Source organism: Callorhinus ursinus, unplaced genomic scaffold (genome assembly GCF_003265705.2).
Source record: "Callorhinus ursinus isolate GAN/ISIS: 27379988/994484 unplaced genomic scaffold, GSC_fseal_2.0 scaffold2, whole genome shotgun sequence".
Classification (NCBI taxonomy): Eukaryota; Metazoa; Chordata; class Mammalia; order Carnivora; family Otariidae; genus Callorhinus; species Callorhinus ursinus.
Window position 1 is genome coordinate 9,478,507 of NW_027397064.1, and position 22,262 is coordinate 9,500,768.

At 41.1% G+C, this 22,262-nt stretch overlaps 1 protein-coding gene and 1 non-coding gene across 5 annotated transcripts in view; both read right to left on the minus strand.

Annotated features, from left to right (window-relative positions):
• Window positions 1-22,262, minus strand: part of DAW1 (dynein assembly factor with WD repeats 1) — a 194,094-nt gene that overhangs the window by 112,050 nt on the left and 59,782 nt on the right. The window contains exons 13-14 of one of the 4 annotated variants that reach the window (XM_073877625.1): window positions 21,246-21,318; window positions 11,370-11,394 (exon numbers count right to left, since the gene is read on the minus strand). The exons of 1 other annotated variant lie outside the window; for it this stretch is intronic. In XM_073877625.1, the coding sequence (XP_073733726.1) occupies window positions 11,385-11,394; window positions 21,246-21,318 (83 nt within the window). In that variant the 3' untranslated portion in view covers window positions 11,370-11,384. Of the gene's footprint in view, window positions 1-11,369; window positions 11,395-14,800; window positions 14,980-16,400; window positions 16,450-21,245; window positions 21,319-22,262 lie in introns of those variants that run through there. 2 more of the 4 variants (XM_073877627.1, XM_073877642.1) reach the window with 2 other exon arrangements.
• Window positions 14,562-14,780, minus strand: LOC112808104 (small nucleolar RNA U89). Its single transcript, XR_003204261.1, has one exon. It is a non-coding gene; the product is annotated as a small nucleolar RNA U89 (small nucleolar RNA).

The following is a 22,262-nucleotide window of genomic DNA, read 5'->3' on the forward strand; positions in this document are numbered from 1 at the left end:
TTGACACGTGCCTCCAGTCAGCAATGGTGGGAACAGGAGTTGAAGAGTTAACTGTTTCAAAGAGCAGACTGTGCAGGGAGCCAATGCATCCCTGTTCTTTGGCAGTTTTTCCTCTCACTTCCATGTCTTTCGGGGTGTATATTTTTCCACCCTCAACTAAAATCCCAAAATGTTCCCTCAGGACATTTTTCTGGACTATTCGTCAATTCTTGATGTCCCTGCACATGGCATTTTCTTGCCCTGCATGAGCACACTGGTTGGCAACACATGAGCACACTCCTGCCTGGGACATGGAGTCCTGTCTTTCCAAATGTCAAGGGCAATACTGTCGTCATCAGAGCTCCTCTGATTGATGAATAAATAACATACAAAAATAAATGAATTTATTCCTGGAAGAAAATGAATTCTCTCAGCTCGGCATAGAGGTTTTGGCAAGCCCTTGAGCTGAAAGATAGTGACATCTGCTAATGAGCATCTGACAAAAGTCCAAGCATGGCCAACTTTTAATGATCCTGAAAAGAGAGGACAGCTTTGTCAAGAAGCACCCCGGTGTTAATTAGCCAACATTTTACTAATGATTCCTCCTTCTGTGCACCTTGTACGGGTCCCTATAACTCATTTGAGTGGGAAAAAATTATGGACCCAATTTTGTAGGTAAGGAAATTGAAATTCAAAATGGCAAGGGGACCTCATTAAGGTATCAAGAATAAGAAGAAAAATAACAACCACCACCACTGACATTTATTGACCACTTGCTCTATATATGCCAGATACTATTTTAAGTGCTCTACACGTATTAACTCATTCAATCTCCACAACAGCCCTAGGAGATGGGTATTACTGTTATGATTTCATTATTGAAGAATCTGGGACATGGCAAGACTAAATAGCTTGCTTAAGGTCACAGAACTAGAAACAGGCAGAGCAGGATGCATTTTAAATTGGCATAAATTGGAGGCATGAGAAGTGAGAGAGGTCAAAGGATAAACAGAGAGGAAAAGGAAGCAGAATCACAAACCACAGATCATTCTGTGTCAGTTCAATCATATATTTTCTCAGCTACCAACCTTCACTCTCCCCAAATAGAGAGAGAACAATAAACAAAACTGTTATTTTGACAGCAAATAGGGCTGGGGAAGTGGAGTTGATGACTATGTTAAAGGCCGAGAGAACTGTTTGAGAATATCCCCGTGCAGGGATACTTCTAGATCATTCACCATAGCTGACTCCGGATAAATACTTCATGTAAATGCAAAATGTAAAGTTGCCCTCAATCTGGAAGAACACCTGGTTATAAGATGTTTTCCAAAGCTTTAAAATCACAATAAAATTCTCTTCACCAAGGAAAAAAATCTATTTGACTTCGCTCATAATGCTTTTAGAAGAATTTTTCAAATGTTGTATCATATTTAACCTTTTAAAATGTTATAGTACATCAAACATTCTTAACCAATAATGAATGCTGCACCATTTCTCTGTTCAAAATGAAAGTTTAACAGCCAGCTATAGGGCAGAATTGTTCAATGGAAGACAGAGGAAGTACACGCCAGCCAAGTGTTCAGAATGGGAAGAATAAACATCTCAGACACACTGGGAGGTGAATTTTAAACTGTTTTTAGAGCTTGACTCCAGGAGGCAGCAAGAAAAAAAAATTAAAAGGAGGGTATTTTTTTCTTTTTTTTTTTTTAAGATTTTAGTTATTTATTGAGAGAGTGAGTGAAAGAAAGAGAGAAAGAGCAAGAATGGGGGAGGGGCAGAGGGAGAAGCAGGCTCCCCGCCGAATAGGAAGCCCGACTCAGGGCTCGATCCCAGGACCCTGGGATCATGACCCAAGCCGAAGGCAGACGCTTCACCGATTAGCCCCCCAGCGGTCCTGAAAGGAGGGTATTTCAAAGTAACAAATTGCCAACCTTGGCTCATGATGGGTCTAGAAGGTAGGACAGTGGGGAGAGGGTAGGGATGATGAAGGGACCGCAGCACACAGGCCTGTTGGTCCCCAATTACATGTTGTCACCTGTCCTTCCCTTGTCTGGGCATGAGTCACTCCCACAGACTAGGGAATGGAGGAGATCCGTGGCATGGAGAAGCCCAAAGGAAATTGGCCAACACTACCCAAGGGCCATGTGGGTCATTACTAAGGTGGAAACAGATGATTATCACATAGGGTGGCCCCATGTAGTAGAGTTTGGGTGGCCTCTTCAGCAGCACCTTGTGTCCCTCTCCTCCTTACCTGATTTTATGTAGAAGTCCACCTTCCTCCACCTAACCCATGTGATGCAGAAGCTGATTCCATCTCAGGGACAGGTGCAGGCTGGACAAAGCCCATCAGACAGAGCCCAACCTTCTGTTATTGGAACAATTATCAGTTCAGGGGCGGACATGGACCTGAATTTGCCCAAATGGAAGGGAAGAAATTATACACGGGGCTCTCTTTCTTTTTCTCTCTCCCCAACCCCCAGCAAAAACTAAACAGGAAAGCATTTCCCTGACTGCTTTTAGCAGTCGATTTGAAAATGTAAATGGTTTAATAAACAATCTGAATTGTGTGAGGCAAACAAAAACATGATGCAAGGTTAAATTAAACTATTAGGCCAACTGGGTTTTGTCAAATTTCTTTTTGCCACCAATTATGCCTCTAGGGCAGACCCCATAGTTTCCGGTTGTTTTCATAACTAAAATCTCCAGCCAGTCTAATCCAATTTACAGCCTAGTTCTTACGTGCGATGTAAAGCTCTTGTTCCCTTCCGCTGAGCACCAGCCGGGCTGTGGCCTAAGAGCTTGAAGTGGGAAGAGGGACGGTGTCTGCTATTTTTGTCCTTTTTTTTCTCTTCTGGTTCTATCTCTCTCAGTGTTGGGCACTGGGGAGCAGGAAGGGAAGCAGGGCAAATGTTTCTTTCTTTATCTAGAAGCACAACTACAATTTTCTATTGACTGCCATTGCTTCTGTTGTTAATACCATCCTGTTGGCAATGCCCCCCTTGAGGCAGGAACCCAAACATCTGCTCTCCCCATGGGATACGTGTGTGAGCGTTTTGGAGGGCCCAGTGGAATCATTCACATCTCTGAAGAGGGAGACACAACTCCAGCTCTGCCTTTTCTTCCTGCAGCCTGATGACCCACCCCCATTCCCTACCCTCCCTCTCTCCCCCTCCCGCATCCAAGCTTCTTACTCCTGCCTCCTGGTACCCAATAGACAACCTTCTTGAACAGACTACCAGCAAAATAGCACAGTTACCTACCACAACGTCCCCAGTAAACTAAGGCAAACGCACCATGCCAGTGACGATCTTATCCACACCAAACAGGTCCTTCTTCCCCCACCCCCACCCCCACCTCAGCTGTGCTTTCTCTCTGGAATTTTCTTCTCTGCTCAGGTGTGTTTAAAGTAAAATAATCAAGCCTGCTGTCTAAAAAGGCAGCCAATCAAAAAAGTAAACAAACCAGAATCCCTTCCTTAAGGGATGATCTTGGTGTTTCCTCCTTTGATTTCAAGAAGAGAAAGAAAAAATACCCTCCACCCAAGGAGGAGAAGGAAAAAAGTAAAGGTTGATGACACATTAGCTACGCAGCCGGGAAGATGGCTGAAATGGCTTAAGAAGTGCAGATCTGAAGCTATGTTTTCCCATTTCTAGAAGTCAGTTTTGGCCAGAGAAACAATGACAACCAAGAAAGAGGGTTTCAAACCTGGCCAGATAAGTGAGAGATGTGTATTTCTTTCCTTTTCCCTCTTTTCTATACCAACCTGTTGGGGTTTGGAGCCAAGAAAGCAGCACCAGCTACATAATTTGTTGGCCTCAGTCCAAATGCCACACCCTCTGTTCAAAAAAGTATTAAGAATTTCAAGAGGGTGACAGCGGAGCAATAAATCAATCACAAGGCCTTCCTCAGTGCAAGGCCATGTGTGCTGGCCAGATTACATGACCCAGTGGATCCAGAAGGCAGAGCATCAAGCCAAAGAGGACTATTCTTGAGCCTTAATCTCTCATGAAGTTTAACTTGTTAAGTTTTGGACTTGTCAGAGACCCATCACCTCTTCCTTCTTTTTTTCTCTCTCCTTTTTGGAATGGGAATGTCTATCTTATGCCGTCCCACCATTGTATTTTGGAAACACGTAACTCCTCTGGTTTTGCAGGTTCACAGCTGGAGAGGACTTTGCATCAAGATGAATCTTTCCTCAAGTCTCATCCACATCTGATTTAGATCATACTTAGTTGAGACTTTGGACTTCAGACTTTAGAGTTGATGCTAAAATGAGTTAAGAATTTGGCGGCTATTGGGATGGAATGAATGTAGTTTTTGATATGAGGACATAGATTTGGGGGGTGCAGAATTATGTACTGAATATTTGGGCCCCCCTCAAAATTCATATGTTGGAGCCTAAATTCCCCAGGGTGATGGTATGTGGAGGCAGGGTTTTTGGGAGCTAATTAGGTCATGAAGGTAGATCCTTCATGGATGAAATCAGTGCCTTTATAAGAGACATGAGAAAGAGTTTTTCTCTCTCTCTCTGTTCTCCACCATGTGAGTATATAACAAGAAGATGGCCATCTGCAAACCAGGAAGCATGCCCTCAGCAAACACCAGATCTGTTGGTGCCTTGATATTGGGCTTCCCAAACTCTAGAACTATAGGACACAAGTGTTTGTTGTTTAAGTCCCTAGTCATGGTATTCTGTTATATCAGCCAGAACTAAGGCAACTCTAGAGACGCTCAGTGCCCCCTTCTGCCTTTCTATGATCACACACACATTCTGAGACAGAAAGATAGTACTGGACAGGAATAGAGTTACAGGGAGAAAGATTGAGGGATCTGCTGGAGAATAATGCCTTTGAGGTTCCACATGACCTGTGCCTTAAAGCCCAGGTCAAATTCGGAAAAGCAAAAATGAAAGAGGTGTTGGAAAAATAATTCTAAGCAAAAGGAAGCGTGTAGGCAATAGGATTGGTCTCAAAGCCAAGGCAATATAGGACACAGAGCATGGAAAATGGGAGGACTTATGATTCAAAAGTGGTTAGGAACAAAATGTAGAAGTGCTTGAAAAAAGATGTAGAGTCTATTCAAACAATGTGCTTTATGCACATTTGTTCTGAAAGTAGGTTACTTGTGTTTTATATTATTCTAGTATTTTAAATCTAGATAAGCTATTGCTATCGTTCCAGATACATGGAGTAGCTTAAAATATAATGTAGAGTCTATGATTTAAGTCATAGTTTAATAAGTGAGAGACTTCTGGTAATGTCTGCTTTATTCATGATAAGGAGCCAAAGGGATGCAGAATTTGAGATAAGGGAATCTAGCCTTGTGGCTCATTTGCCACGGATCATCTGTGTATCTTCTGGGGTAATCATTAACCTTTCTGAGCCTCTGTTTACTTATCTGTAAAATGAACATCAGTATACCTTCTGTTCAGGGTTATTGCAAGTATTTGGTTTGACGACATTTGCAAACGTGCTTTGTAAACAGCAAGCTGCTCTCCAAGGTATAAGGTCAATGTGATTCCTGAATCCTTGACTGTATTTCGGAAAGATCACCCCAATTTGATGCCTGCTTGAAAAATGATGTATAAGTCTGGAGAGGTAGAGGTAAAACAGGCTGGAATATTTATAAATCTAGTTGTCATCTGGTCAAAGCATATTTGATCATGACTCTCAAGGGAAGTTCTCAAGTGTCAATTTCATGGACCCATGAATAGAGCATATAATTGAGGGTGGTCAACACAGCTTGACGTAGCCTTGCTAGAATCTTGGAGAATATAAGATTCTTTAAAGGAAACTTTTATGTAATACTTCTGCATTTATACTCCCTGATTCTCTATATTTTCCTAGTCCTATATCTCAGCTCCATAAGAATATATGTCTCAAAGGAATGAGATCTTGCCATTTGCAACGACGTGGATGGAACTGGAGGGTGTTATGCTGAGTGAAATAAGTCAATCAGAGAAAGACATGTATCATATGACCTCACTGATATGAGGAATTCTTAATCTCAGGAAACAAACTGAGTGTTGCTGAGTGGTGGGGGTGGGAGGGATGGGGTGGCTGGGTGATAGACATTGGGTAGGGTATGTGCTATGGTGAGCGCTGTGAATTGTGCAAGACTGTTGAATCACAGATCTGTACTTCTGAAACAAATAATGCAAGATATGTTAAGAAAAAAGAAAAAGAAGATAGCAGGAGGGGAAGAATGAAGGGGAGTAAGTCGGAGGGGGAGACAAAACATGAGAGATGATGGACTCTGAAAAACAAACTGAGGGTTCTAGAGGGGAGGGGGGTGGGGGGATGGGTTAGCCTGGTGATGGGTATTAAAGAGGGCACGTTCTGCGTGGAGCACTGGGTGTTATACACAAACAATGAATCATGGAACACTACATCAAGAACTAATGATGTAATGTATGGTGATTAACATAACAATAAAAAATTTTAAAAAAAGAAACACATACAATGTAATGAACACTGGGTATTATATGCAAATGATAAATCACTAAATTCTATCCCTGAAATTAATAATACAGTATATGTTAATTAAATTGAATTTAAATAAAGAATTTTAAAAAAAGAAAAAAAAGAATATATGTCTCTATATTTTGAAATTAGTGTTGATAGTGAAACAATTATAGAATCACCCCTCAGTGTGACATAATTATAGTCTGGGCCTTGTGGTTTAGTCGGCAAAGACTTTAGATATTATTTACTCCAGCCATAACAGTTTCTTGCCATTTCCCCACAAATAATCCATGGCCTTGAAGAACTGTGCATAAGCTCTTTTCTCTGCCTGGAATATATATTGACCTATCATGGACACTTGGTAGTGCCTCTTCTAGTATCTGTTTGTCCCATCTCAATGATTCCTAATTTCCATCCTTGTATCTATTTGCTTAAAGGAAAACTAATAACGTCCCAGCCTCTAGAAGTTTGCACACAACCTAGGCTGAACTAATCATCACTTTCTATTTCCTTGGCCACAGTGGTTGATTTAGGGTTGGACATGTGACTGAGCCTAGAGAGTGAAGTAAGGGTTTATAGACTACTATGGTCTAACGAAATAGATCTGTCAGGATAAACAGGCTTATTTTTACATTTATTTTTATTTTTTCATTTTTCTAACTTGTTGACTAAGTATTTCTGGTATTACATATGGTTTCCTCAATAACATAATTGAGGTTTCTTGAAACTAAAATTTATTTCTTTCTAAAAATTTGAAAGATAACTCTGACCATGTTTTTAAAACACTTGGATTAATAATGGAGTTCAGCATACAAGAAATTAATTGAGTATCTCTTCAAAGAGTTCTCTTGGTATCTTTCTTTGGAATGAAATGGGCTTAAGCCTGGCATCTCTCCTCTAGAAACTGGGAGCCCTATAAATCTGTTATAATAGATGCCCAACAATGCACCATGAAAATAATATCAAACAAACTTGATTAAGTCATTGCAATAATTCATGCCTCTGAGAAGAGTCGTCCTTAGTTTATATCCAGCTTTTTATAGTCTTGGAAGATGATTTTTTTTAAATGGCCACAAGTTATTTGACACTCCTCCAACTGAACAGTGTCTGTGTTCCCTGCACTTGAATCTGAGTGGGGCTCTGACATTTTCGTACAACAGTGTTTGGTGGAAGTGATGCTATGTGACTTCTAAGGCTAAATAATTAAATGCCATTCAGTTTCTGCTATCGACTACTCACTGTGAGGGAATCCAGCTGCCATACAAAAAAATCAGACTAGCCTGAAATTACCTTGCTGGAGAGAACAAGTGTAGACATTCCTGCTGGCAATCCCAGTGCGTCTGGGCTTCAAGTCATCCAGCCCAGGCACCACACATCATGAAGCAGAGACAATCCATCCTTGCTGTGTATTATCTAAATTCCTAACCCATAGAATTGTTTTAACATAATAAAATTACTATGTGCCACTGAGTGGTTTGTTATACAGCATAGTGATAGGAAAATTTGCCTTTATTCCTTCAAGGATAAATTTAAGGTTTTTCCTGGATGTGTTTTAGCTTGTGCATGTCTAAATATACCATTCTTTTTATTATAATTAGGATTTAATAAATTTTTTGAATCTGTGATTGAGGTCTTAAAGAATTCTGGAAAATTCTCAGGCATTACTCTTTTTTTTTTAAAGATTTTATTTATTTATTTGACAGAGAGAGACAAAGCAAGAGAAGGAACACAAGCAGGGGGAGTGGGAGAGGGAGAAGCAGGCTTCCCGCTGAGCAGGGAGCCAGATGCGGGGCTCGATCCTGGGATCATGACCTGAGCCGAAGGCAGTCGCTTAATGACTGAGCCACCCAGGCGCCCCAGGCATTACTCTTTCTGTGCCATTCAATCTTTCCTTTCTTTCCCCATCTCCCTATCTCATCAAACATGTTAGACCTTTACACTGTGTCTTCTGTTTCTCACCCACTCCTCTGGTGTCTCTTCATGCTAGATAATTTATTCTGACCTATCTTACAGTTTAAAGATTCTCTCTTCAGCTAAGTCTTCTGTTAAACCCATTCACTATGTTTAAATTTCAGTTCCTGTTTTTTAGTTGTAGAAGTTCTAGGGTTTTTAAAATCTGTTATGTCACTTTTTATAGTTTCCTGTTCCCTAATATATTTCCAAGTTCTATTTAAAAAACAATTATTTCCTTATACTTATATAATAAGTATAGTTGTTTTATGGTTTGTGTCTGATAATTCCAAGATCTGAAGTCACATTGGATCTATTGTTATTGACTATTATTCTGCTGGATCTCACTCATGTCATTTTGGTTCTTTGTGCACCTGGTGTCTTTGATAACATGCTCAATATTCTATTTGAAAAACTATTTGTATAAATAATTGTAGGCCTCTGATAATGAAACCTTCTTCTAGGGAGGATTTTTGCTTGCTTCTGCAAGCCGATGCCTCAGACACCTTTCAGTCTAGATTGCTTTAAGCTCATTTTGTATTTTACCCAGTTTTTTTAGTTGTTTCATTGGAGGTTTGATTCAAACTGCATAGCTCATTATTACCTAAAGCATAAATTCAGGAAATGGGAGACTAATAGAGATCAGAGCTTCTCAAACTTTACGATGCATACCCATGAGCTGGTATCTTGTTAAATGGTGGGATTGTCAACAGGAATGCAGATTCTTATTTAATAGGTCTAGGATAAGGACCAGAATTGTGCATTTTAACAAGCTCCCAGATGATATGCTAAACTTTGAGTAACGTGTGTAAAGCTGGATAGGAATATTGAGTGGGAGCTGGGAAGATGAAACCTCGTGATAGAAGACATTCCAAGTATAATTTCTAAACAATATGCTATTCCAAATCAAACATACTTGAACTTTTCCTTGATAATACATTAGACATTGAGCTACTGGAGAAACTGAGATGTGTCTGATAGTACCTGATGCAGTGGTACTCCCAGTGGTACTCTGATTTCAACAGAGATGACTTACAAGGAGTGAGAGGTTTAGGACTTAGACTGGGAATGATGACAGAATAGTATGAGCTCTGCCTCCCACACTACATCCCATGATCAGGTATCTAAGCCCTATGAGGGATGGGTCTACGGATGAAAACTGAAGGAACCATTTTCCTGGGAAACTATGAAGGAAATTGGGGCATAAGTTGGAGGCCATTTGTCATCATCAGGACTTGCAGCTTTGGAAACTCTGAGAAACCAACTTGTGACCTCTCCTCAGTAACTGATACCAAGTAGGCAGATTTGTAGTGTGGGTAGTCCCCCTCAAGTTCAAGGACATGTTCGAGGCAGTCCAAAACAAAATACTTCAAGTAAACTCAGCTGTCAAGAAACACTTCCAGGATATGTGTGTATCTGTATATTATATATATATATATATATATACACACACACATTTTACCCTCTAGAGACCCATACACATTAAATATCCAGATAAAGGGTAATTCTTTGTTCATGGAGGTAGTATGGTGTATTGGAAAGTGTGCAAGATTTTTAAGGAGACCTCTTAGGCTTCAAATCCATGCTCTCATGGGGTCACTTTGGGTTAGTTACTTAGCTTCTTAAATTCCAGGAAGTTTGTGAAGCTTAAAAGTGACAACATTACAAATTACTTGTTACATATTAGGTCTTTAATGATAAATGTAAATATCCTTACTTTTTCCTTCCCTCAGTAGCAACAACTTAAAAATACATTTAAATGCCAAGCCACAGCTTAATCCACTTAGGATTTGATGAGAGAAGGTCTGGAATATTTGGACAAGAGACGCTTTAAAAAATCAAATCACTATTGCATAAGAATTCAAAGCCATGGAAATGTAAACCCTCTTCTCCTCACTTCTTTTTCCAAAAACTGATGCACCAGGCTGGGAGCAATGATTTATTTGTTCACACCATTCCAGAGTTAAAGGAAACAGACAGGATAATTAGCTAATAAATTTTATTCTTATTTAATAACCAAAGGAAAAGATAATTCTTCCATGTCCTCAAAGTAGGTCATTCTTGGAGTCTTTTAATACAAATGTCATAAGCACAATTGATCAAAAAGGTTTATTATTGAGAGGAGACATAAATGGCAAAATATGAAATAATTTTCCCCTATATTCTCACTCTGACCAGTTCAGACATATTTATTAATAATCACTTGTGGAAACATAATTCATAAAGCAGATCTTCCTAGAACAACAGTGCATTTACTTATCTCAACAGTACCACATACTAATGCTCATCTAGCATTCCTGAAAATAATTATTCAACATCAATATGGTAAGTTTAAAGTCAGAAAGAATCTAACTTAAATAATGAAAAGTACACTTGCAAATTAACCTCTCCCAAAATGTTCTCAGTTAACAAAACCCTGAACTCAAAGAATACTTTTCTATATTGAAATTGTTCATGTCGGCTTAGGAAAAAATATATTTTATAACAGATACTCATTTAAGCATGCAAACATTGACTGCTTCAGAATTTCCATATAAGAAGTACAGTTTAGTAGGGAAAAAAATCTTATCATATGGCAAAAACACATTAACTTTACAGATCGTTTGTGTTTAGTTAAAAGAGCTTTTGGCCATTGTGGGGGTGTTCCAGCCTCTCAAGCCCCTTGTCATTCCTGGTTTACAAATATACTTTCTTTTTTTTAACTTCTTTTTTTTAAGATTTGTTTATTTATTTGAGAGACAAAGAGCAAGAGATCCAGCATGAGCAGGGGGAGGGGCAGAGGGAAAGAATCTCAAGCAGACTCCCTGGTGAGCTCAGAGCCTGACATAAGGCTTGATCCCACAAACCTGAGATCATGACCTGAGCCAAAATCAAGAGTCAGATGCTTAACTGACTGAGCCACCCAGGCACCCCTGCAAATATATTTTCTTTCATGGAAAACATCAGGTGGCCCTTACAAGAAGATGTGCCCTGTAGATGTTTTAACTCTCATCAATTATTCCTGCAGAAAAGAAAAATATGTTAGAATTGAAGCCTGCCATTTGAGGGTCCTTTCTGGTAATAAATAGAGTTGTTATTGGTTTTTATGTGCCTCTTGGTTCAGATCTCAATATGAACACCAAGAGAGAAAATCTGAAGATTGTCAGGCTCACGCAAAAGGAGTATAGAAATGTTAACTTTCACAATCCCATGTAAAATATCCTCTAAGGACCCTGTAAGAATAGTTAAACCTTTGATGATGGACTTGGCTGCCTGACAGATTTAATTTGAACGCCACTTTCATTGTTAAATAAACACCTGAACCTCACTGTACTCAGGCATTCTGGGAACACCAAAGCTAAGCACAACATCCCCAGAAAAGCAGTCTTGTATACCAAAAACTACAATACACAAAGGCTTAAAGTTCTTTGTACCTTCCTTACTTCTTTTTTGTTGTGGTCAATGATATCTTTCTCTCTCTTTTATCCTGTGCAATTTTATAATTACCCAAAGTATGTGTGTGTGTGTGTGTGTGTGTGTGTGTGTGTATACGAGTTGGATATTTCCTAAGAAGAAATGCTGGTTCTTGATACAAAAGGGCCACACAGAATTATGGCAGAAGCATAAACAATAGTCTATGAATCCATTGCTTCAAACTGGAGACTTTTATCAGAAGACCCAAGCACAAAGGAACAATCTTCTAGAGCTCTGTGATGGCTCATTGGTCAGACCAGGCTGTATCTAAAATGCCTCTGTTACTCATCTGTCTTCCTTATTTTAAAACTAAAGACTTTAACCCAGCTAAAATTATATGTTTCCTGCTTGTTGATCTCTTAATAATATACACAAGTGGCCGAAGATTTATCAAAAGAGATTGCTAAAGTAATTTAGGGCAGCTTCTTTTAAGAAATGCATTTCCACACCGTACACATTTGTCATTGTGATTTTTGATAGAGTTAAGTATTTAAATTATATTTAAAAATCAAAACTACATTTTTCAAACTAGATATCTGAAAAAACAAGGTGCCTCAAGCTGAAAATTTCTTTGAATTCACACTAAGCTCCTCTTTGACTTAACTTCCAAATTAATTAAATCACAGACATGAACCAGGCCAAAAAAAAAAAAAAAGTCAGGAGGCCAAGTTCAAATATTGCCTAGAATGCTTCATCGGTCTTGCCTTAATTTGCTTTTAGATGGTACCATTTTAGAAGTGGAAAGGCTAAATTTATGCATAAAGAGTATCAAGTTCATGCAGCAAATTGGAAGAGTTAATGAGTACTTCAACCTTCCTTTTCATTGAGTAAATGTTAAAAAAAAATCTCTCAAGGTGAAGCAAGATTCAACTAAGCACTAGATGAACTTGGCAACCATTGAACAAACATTTGAGGGTCCCTCGCACAAAAGATACTGGGTGATAGGTGCAAACCCCAGACTACCAGGAGGTTGGCAGCTCCGTGGCTCAAGACAAACTAGAATCAGTCTACCCATAAGCTGCAAGACTTCCAATCCGACAAAGGAAAGGTAAAGGCTGTTAACCACCTTGACCTTGGCCACTGCCTTGGTTTGGCTACAGAATAACTGTTGTATATCCATCTGATTGCATTATTCAGAGATGATGTCTCCAAATCTACACTCTCCAATATAGTAGCCGGTAGTCACCTATGGCTATTGAGTATTTAAAATGTGGGTAGTGCAACTTAAGGAAGTCAAGTTTTGATTTTACTTATTAATTTGATGTTTAATAATAAGGAGTTGATAGCAGGATTAATGAATTTACTTAACTTGGACAAATGTAATTTTGAAACAGATGCTTTTGTTTCAAAGCCAAATCAATTCTTCCAATAAAAATGAACCAAGTCTGTCAATGTGGGTGCAACTATAAAGGAAAATGATTATTTGGTATCCAATTTAGTTATTGGGAAACTTTCAAATATGGCTGGAACAACTTACATATGTGAGCCTAACTTTTTCAACTGGAAATTTTATGAAATCTAATATAAATCAGGTATTTCCAATGAAAATTTTTTTTAAAGATTTTATTTATTTATTTGAGAGAGAGAGAATGAGAGATAGAGAGCACGAGAGGGAAGAGGGTCAGAGGGAGAAGCAGACTCCTTGCTGAGCAGGGAGCCCGATGTGGGACTCGATCCCGGGACTCCAGGATCATGACCTGAGCCGAAGGCAGTCGCTTAACCAACTGAGCCACCCAGGCGCCCTCCAATGAAAATTTAACATCTAGATAAAGATGTGTCTGCCCCAATGCCACTCTACTACAGAAATGTTCTTATTCTCATTTGTCCTGGAGGGAGGTTCATGGGAAGTTCACCCTCTAAAAGTCTGTTGGTCAGAATTTCTCTGACCCCACATAGGAAGCGCTGGGAAATGCAGAAGTTTGCAGATTCTTGAGAGGCCCTGACCATAGGACAGCCTGTCTTCCTTTTTAGGCAAGGCTCCAATCCTCAGATGTGGGATGTGTGGTGACAGTGCTGGCCAGTGTTATTTATCTAACCAGGGAAGGAATCCTGGAACTGCACTGTGGATTCTCTGCGGAACCTAGCCAGGTTCATTGCAAACAGACTTTTTTTTTTTCTTTTTTTCAGCATAAGTAATAAAAATTTATTGAGAATTCCTGGGATGGTGTTTATTGACTCCCAACCTGGAAGGAGGAGCCAACACTGTAGGGAATCAGTCAGAAATCACACTGTCCCAACACCTTTGGCCGACACAGGGAGGAGCAAAATCTTTCCCCTGGGAAATTGGTCAAGCCTTTTTCATCCTAAAAGGGTTGGGATGACAGAGGCAGAAGGGACCACTGCTTGATACGGGGGCTAGGATAGGGGTGTGCTGCACCCCAAGCTGGCGGGAGAGGGAGAAACAGACCCGCTTCTTCTCCGGGAGTGAAGTTCCTGGTCACCAGGCTCATTTCTTATCCTTGATGAGGCTGTCACTGCCCCGGGTAAAACTTTCATCCTAGGTTCAGGACAAGGTTGTCAGTAGTGAGATGGAGAAGGTTCTGGGATGTGGCAATCCTCCTGGAGATGTTCTGGGCTGCCCCGATCTTGTGCAGTTTGATATAGCCAGGTTTCTTGCTCAGGGCTCCTCCAAGGTGAGCAGGTTGGGGTTAAGGTTCACACAAGGCCCATTTTCAACCTCGGCCCCATCCTTACTACTCCAGCCCTTCTCTGGGCTGTCAGATCCAAGGCTGCACTCAGATGGCTCCTGCCTGGTCCCACTCTGGTCCCTACCCATGGGCCCCCTGCAGCCAGCTGCCAGGAACCAGAGGCAAGGCAAGCAGTGCTATTGATTTGCCTTACAGTGAGGGGCAGGCCTCAGGCACCCCACTAAACAAATAGACCTTTTAATGGGGGACTTTCTGGAAGGGGGCTTTGCCTTTTTATGGGGTCTAAAAGAGAAAGTCTGAAGAGATGAGGGTCAGTGGGTAGTTGGGTGCCTGTTGTATCACAGGGAGCTTCTCTCTACCGATGCTGTCACCGTGGTTGTGATCACAGTGGCCTCACTGTGATAGGTCTCTGTACTTTTACTCCCAGGAGTCACAAATTTGTGGAGCTGTAGACCTGCAGAACTAATGAACTGAGAAGCACCTGCCTGGAGAGGAAAAGTAGATCCACTATGTACACATACACAAAATCACACACAATATTTAAAAGAGAAGAAAACAAGGTATGTGAATTCGCTGAATATCGAGTAAGCTTTTACTATGTGCCAGTTATTAGGCTAAATGCAGAGATACTAAGCCAAATCAACTAGATCTTACTAATGAGCCATCAGGGAGAATGGCCTCCCTGGACAGTTGCCTAGACCCATAGCAGACTTTGCATAAGTGATAAATAAATTTCTGTTTATTAACTTCCTGAGAATTGGGGGCCTTCTTTATTTAACTGCAGCTTGACCTTATCTACCCTGATTGACGACTAACTAATACATGGCACTTGCCCATGACAGGTGTACAATCCAGGAAGGCAACTTCAAGTATTCCAATGGCTTCAGTAAGCACCCATTTTTTAATTAAAATAATTATTTCTAATTTATATAGGTATTTACTTCCAAGGATGATGAAAATTTTATCAATATCAAAACATGTATAAAACAAGACAACTACATACTCTGAAGGCAGAGGTATCTGTGTTATGCATTATGAATCTCAGTACCTAGCCACATGCATGGTCCCTAACAGGCACCAACGAACACTTATCAAGTGAGTAAGTGAATGAATGAACCATCTGGTCGGGGAAGTAAAGTATGCAACATAAAGTGTGGGCCATGAGGCATAATAAATGCTATGGAGCTCAGCATAAGGAGAGAGCATATCCAGGCATAGGGATCAAGGAAGACTTGCATGAGCTGAGGTCAGAGGATGGAGATTCAGGGAGCAAAAATATGGAGACCGGAAATGGCTGGTGCAGACACATTATATAAGCTAGACTAGACAAGGAATTTATGTGAGCAAATAGAAGAAAATGAATTGGGAAGAATCAATCATGGCCAGATTTTGCATGATTAAATGCAGAACTTCAATCCCTTAGCCAGTGGTGGCTCTCTGTCTCTCTCTCTTAAAGACTCAACAACCATTCTCTGAATGTATTTTATTTGTGGGCTAAAATCAGGAAGAACAAAAAAGCTAAGTTCCTTTGGTAAAGAAAGATGTGGAGGACAGGGTTCTCGATCACTGGTGTGGATGCCTTTAAGAAACCCCTAAAGAATAGCTAATGTCCCCATAAACATCTGTTGAAAATCAGTGCTAAAGTAACAGGCCACATTCAGTATTAGTTTAGTCATTTAACCAGCCCGTCAATCATTCACTACTGAGAGCTCTCTACCACCCCGCATTCTGGAGAAGTTCAGGATAAAGAGCAGACTGTCTACTGGTGGCGGGCCCAGCATGAGAGGCAATGATTATGCTCCTGAGGTCCTGAGAGGCGGCCTCCTAAGGGTTTTGAGGTTTGTTCCAAAGGCAATTCATCCCTGATAGAGGAGAGAGTTCTGTAAAAACTGTGGACCTGGCTTACCAGGTCTTCCCCTGACCTCTTCTCTCCTCCATGACCGCGTGCCAGAGCCCTGAGGAGAGGACGCAAAATGAAATACTCCATCATAAAAAAATCTCGGAGATGCTGGGGGAGGGGCCATATGGCAAACCAGTGCAAGAGGGTATCCTTTCCCGTCGAAGTGGAACATACTCTAAAAATGGGATATGAGAGAATGTCACCCATCCGAGGAGGGAAAGGTGAGGGTTGTTGTGGACAGAGGCAGGAGAACTCATCACCTCACTTGCATCCTGTCTTAGAAGAGACAGACAGACTGACAAATTCAAAGTAGCCCAAGGACGTTGGGGATAATGTAGAGCATGAAATCAGCCATGACACCTGGCTTGCTAAAACGTAACACAGAGGCCGCTGGGGGCAAGGGAGGGTTTTGCAGAAGGGCATAGACCTTTGGAATGCCGGGGTCCTCATGACCACTCTGCCTTTGGAATGCCACGGGGATTTGCCTTCCCTGAAGCCTTCTTAGCCCAAAGAGCCGCACTTGTGATCTAAAAGAAGAATGCGTTGTCCCCTAGGCTATGTTTAGTAGGCGATGCAAATTAGCATATCTTAGCATATCTTTCCCATAAATCCTCCCAGTTTCAGTAAGACCCCCTTGTCACACATCACGTGCTTGAGAAACAGTGATAAAGGATTTGTGATTATCTTGAAGGACCAATAAAAGCAGGAGCAGAGAAGAGCAAAGGGTCTTCGTTTCTGAGTGTTGACCCCCATGCCTTCTCCTCTCTTTCACGGCAAAGTTTGGAGTTATCTTTTCCTCCGTCTGTACAAGGATTGCCGGCCATTCCCAGTGCAAGGAGACTTCAGTCTACCTGCTTGGTTGACTTGGCAATGCAGATTTTCCATTTTCACCCCCGACCTTCTCACTGTCAATGCCCTGGACTCTTTCTAGCCAGGGAGCTTCTCATTACTCAGAAGGGCTTCTACTGGACAGTTTTCTAAACGACTCTTCTCCTGGTGGTTAGTCCGCTCATCTCCTGTCTCTGTTCACGGCATTTCCCATACATCACAACATAGCAACAGATCTGTGCTCACCACCCTCTCAACTCTCACTCTTGTCTTTGTGCCCTAGTCCTTCTGTCAACCCTAGGCCAGAACCACTTGTAGGATGTGCCTCTCCACACCTGTGCTGTGCAGCCAAACACCTTGGGAATCACACAATCGCAGCACACATGGCTACAGACATCTAAGGTCACAGCTTTGGGGCCGCCCAACAGCCTTTCTGATTTTCTTCAGTAACTATCATTAAAAAAAAAAAAAAAAGGGTGGTCAACACCCCTCAGTCTCTAAGCACCTCATTCTCAGCAGACAACCCTACAGAAACCCAGGTCCTCAGGCATTTATCAGCCAGGTCCTGGTGTTGCAACTGCCTTGACATCAAGACAAAAACAAAACCCCTCCATTATAAGTCTGAACACAGCTAAAATAGGAGCCCTGTTCAAGCCCCAAAATGACCACAGGGCCCCCTCTCCTGGCTAGTATGAGTGGTGCCTTGCATAAAATTGATGGATAAACCCAATCACAGCATTACCCCCACTTCCTTACAGCATCCAATCTAGAACAAAGAGCAAAGTCCCTAAACACTCCGCCAAAGAACCTAACACAATCCCAAATCCTGTAATAAATCCTTTCTAACATTCCCTTTCTGAGAGGCTCCACGATTCCCCAGGGGAGTGCATTCTCCCTCCAAAGAGCAATCAACCCAATCTGTTCTTTGACAGGAGGGCACTAACATAGTAATAAGAATTACTGTTATCACTGTTGTTGGGTTCTGTGCTCACTACTTTACACGTGTTATTCATTTAATCCTTGATGACAGTGACAATTTTGCCCACTGCGGACCTGGAAACACTAAGACTGAACAGAATTTAAAAGCCATCTGGGTCACAGATCCAGCATGATGAGTGAAGGGACTTAGGAATCAGGCTCTGGAGCTCATGCTCTTCATGATTTTAGAAATAATAAACCACAAAATTAGCAAACTAGTTTCTTCCCCACATTGTCCCCTCCAGTTTCAGAACATGAGCTGTTTTTCTTTCAATGTCAACCCCTCCTTCTGTCTGTTCTTTGACCACCTCTTCTGTCTCCTTTAACACTTGGTTCCAGCAAGTTTCAATTTCCGTCTAACTCTTCAACCGTCCTTTTGCCACTAGAACAATTTCTCAGTCTAAAATCGGGCATAAGCCTTGCTCATTCTAAAAACAAACCACGATGACTTCTGATGGCCCCATAGTCCTTTCATCTTTCCCGTCTTCAGCCCAAATTCTGGAAACCTAGCCTCTATTTTCAGGAATAACAGAATTTAAAATTATAAAATAGGCATGCACAAATGAAATTTGGGAGTGAGACCTTTTCTACCTTGGAGGGGTAAGGATGGGTGGGAAGGATCAAAGAAGAGTTCAAGGAAGAAATGATATCTGGGGTAAAGTGTAAAACATGGTGGGGGGAAGATTGACCAGCCAGAGATAAAAGAAAAGGAGTTTTAGGGTAGATGAGTGTCCCCCCCCCTAAAATTCATATGTTGAAAACTAACCCCCAATGTGAGGTATTAGGAGGTGGGGCCTCTGGGTGATAACTAGGTCTTGAAGGTAGAGCCCTCATTAATGGGATCATATGCCCTTATAAAAGAGACCCCAGAGAGCTCCCTTGCCCCATCACCATATGAGGACACATCAAAAAAATGGCCATCTATGAACAAGAAGTAGGCTGTCACCAGACACTGCATCTGCTGGTGGCTTGATCTTAGATTTGCCAGCCTCTGGAGCTGCGAGAAATAAATTTCTGGTATTTATAGTCCCACCCCCACCCCCCAGTGTCTATGATATTTTTTCATAGTAGCCGAGTGGACTAAAACAGTAAGTAAAAGTAAAATTACAGAGAGAGGAAAGTCTGGCACGTATTTGGAGACCTGATGAGCGGACTCATTATCTGCTGTATTAGTCAGCTCAGGCTACCATAACAAAACACCACAAACTGGGTGGCTTAAGACGCAGAAATGTATTTCTTAGAGTTCTGGAGGCTGGAAGTCCTAGCTCAAGCTGTTGACAGGTTTAATTTCTCCCTGGGCTTCTCTACTTAGCTTGGCCACCTGCTTGCTATGTCTTCACGTGGTCTTGTGTCTGTGCGTGTGCATCCCTGGTGTCTCTTTGTGTGTACAAATTTCTCCTCTGGACACCAGTCAGATTGGATTTGGAATCATCTTAAAGACCTTAAAGTAATTATCTCTTTAAAGACCTTCTCTCTAAATATAATTACATTCTGATTGCATTCTGAAGTGCATTAGGATGTCAACATATGAATTTTGGAGGGATGCAATTCATCCCATAACATCTAGGATAACAGAGGCAGGAAAGATCAGGTCAGAAATGTACGTTGAGACCAGCTCACAGATACCTTGGAACATAAGAATGGGAAATTTGGGCCTTGTCCTTAAACAGTGAACTATATGAATGCCTGACATGACATCACCTCTTTAGGCTGTTCACAGTTAAAGGTGACACCGGCTAACATGATTCATTACTAATTAGTTATCCATGTAGGTTATAATGTATATTTTGCAGCAACTGACTTCCCTCAAGACAGACTTATTTTCAGATATATATATGTACATATATTCATATTCTTCGATTTCTATCCTCATTCTCAAACCAAATCAGAAAGACCTATAGATATTTACAAGATTTTCTGAAACAAAATGTTTATATTTAGCCAATGCTTAAAAAAGTTTTTGCGATTAATTCTTGTAAGCATTAGCTCAAATGCATAAGAAAGCCGCTGATGCTACTCTAAATATAGGCCACCTGCTTTTCCCAAGGGAGTCAGTAAAATCTGAGTGGCTGGGAGAAGCACATTTGGGGAGGGAGGGCTCTGGCCTTCAGAAAGGCCGAGAAGCTGTCCCTGCTCTCATCCACAAGGGCAGTTCATGCAAGACCATCTTTCCCATCACCCAAGTCAGCATTGAGTCCAACCCTGACCTGGCTCGTTCTCAATGGAGCAATGCAAAGTCAAGGACGCTTACTGACTGCCAGCGATTGCACAGCCTTTGAGCTGGTTTTTCTTCATGTGAAGTATCTCACTTCAGTCTCTGGTTATATTTCCACCGTAGGGATAAGGAAACAAACCCAGGAAGGTGAAATGACTTATCCAGGATAATAGAATGATGAGGTGAACACTGTCTCATCCCAAAGTGCACACTCTTTGCCACACACCATGTTAAGTGAGGGTTCTCGCCCATGATCATGTAGGTCAATCTATCATCAGCCATTTTTGGAATCCTGCCCTCTGCCCTCTGCCCTCTGCCCTCTGCCCTCTGCAGGAGGAGGACACCAGTCTGCAGTATCGGACTGCAGGCCACCATGAAGAATTTTTTGAGGGGACACCTGGGTGGCTCAGTCGGTTTAGCATCTGCCTTCGGCTCGGGCCGTGATCCCAGGGTCCTGGGATGGAGCCCCACATCGGGCTCTCTGCTCAGCGGGGAGCCTGCTTCTCCCTCTCCCTCTACCTGCTGCTCTACCTATGTGTGCTCTCTCTTTCTGTCAAATAAATAAAATCTTAAAAAAAAATCTTTTTGAGAACAAACATGGACATAAAAGCTCACCTTGCACACATACAGCAATATACTAGGGTGAACCATATGAAATTATTTTTTGGAGATCAAAATTTGTCAAAATTGGCAATTTTATATGACTCGCCCAACTTGATTATTCATGGTGATAGCCCACGAGTTAATAACTTGTAACAGCTACCCTACTTCCCGTTGGAGATTTTCTAGCCTAGAAAATAATTGTACATGTCCTTTTGCCTCAGGCTCACCTAGAAAACAAGTCTTCTCCTGCCTGGAGAAAAACACCCAGCATCATCTTCCACTGCAGGAATATACACTCCTCTGGAAAAACAGGGAAAAACCATATCTAAATGGAGCAGAAATTCAGGTATTCTTCCTCGAATTGTTATTTCCGTAATTAAAGATGAGAACATGTCTGAGAGATACTTGCAAATAACAAAGTGCTTCAGATGATGAAAAATACTAACCAATGAACCACATCACAAAAGATCCCAAGGGATTATTGCACGTTTGGTATAAGTCCAAACCCGAAACATTACTGGTAACACACTGAAGGTGACAATAAATAAGAACTATATCTGTGGCCACTTTTATTGAAGGGGCACTGGCTTCTTTGACCGACAGTATAAGTGATTAAAATCCAAATCTGGGGGCATTTGTCAACTCCCCTAATACGTGTAAGTCACTAAAATTGTAATGGGCCCATGAGAACACCCTGGGGACTGTTTTCACCTTTAAGATATTTTTGAGAAGTATTTGATAAATTTCCTCTAATTTTCCTAATAAGAACATCTTCTCAAGTACTGAGAGGAGGGTTTCAAGGAGAATTTTGCAATTCTACTTAATTAATGGCATTTGCATCTTCTTCAACCGTGATTTCCATGGCTGTGCAGGCTGGACAAGGCTTTACTTAGAAGTGCACAGTTTTGCAAAAGGGAAAAAATACAGAAAAACTGGGCTGATTCAGAGCCATGGACACAACATGTTTATTAAGCTGAACCAAAATTTTATTCACGTGCCTGAATCCGTGAGAATTCACGACAGATGAGCCCTCAAAATATTCCCTGCATTTATTTTATTCCCTGTTAGTTTCCTAGGAGAAGGTGAATTAGAAGGTGTTTGTCTATTGCAAGGATGCCCCGAACCATAATAAATTAATAAGAAAATTTACCTTGAATGTGCAAATCCTTTCTTAATTCTTAAATCCTTTAAATCAAAGTCATTGAAGCAGTGTCCACAAATAATATTAGCTGGCCATTAATTGA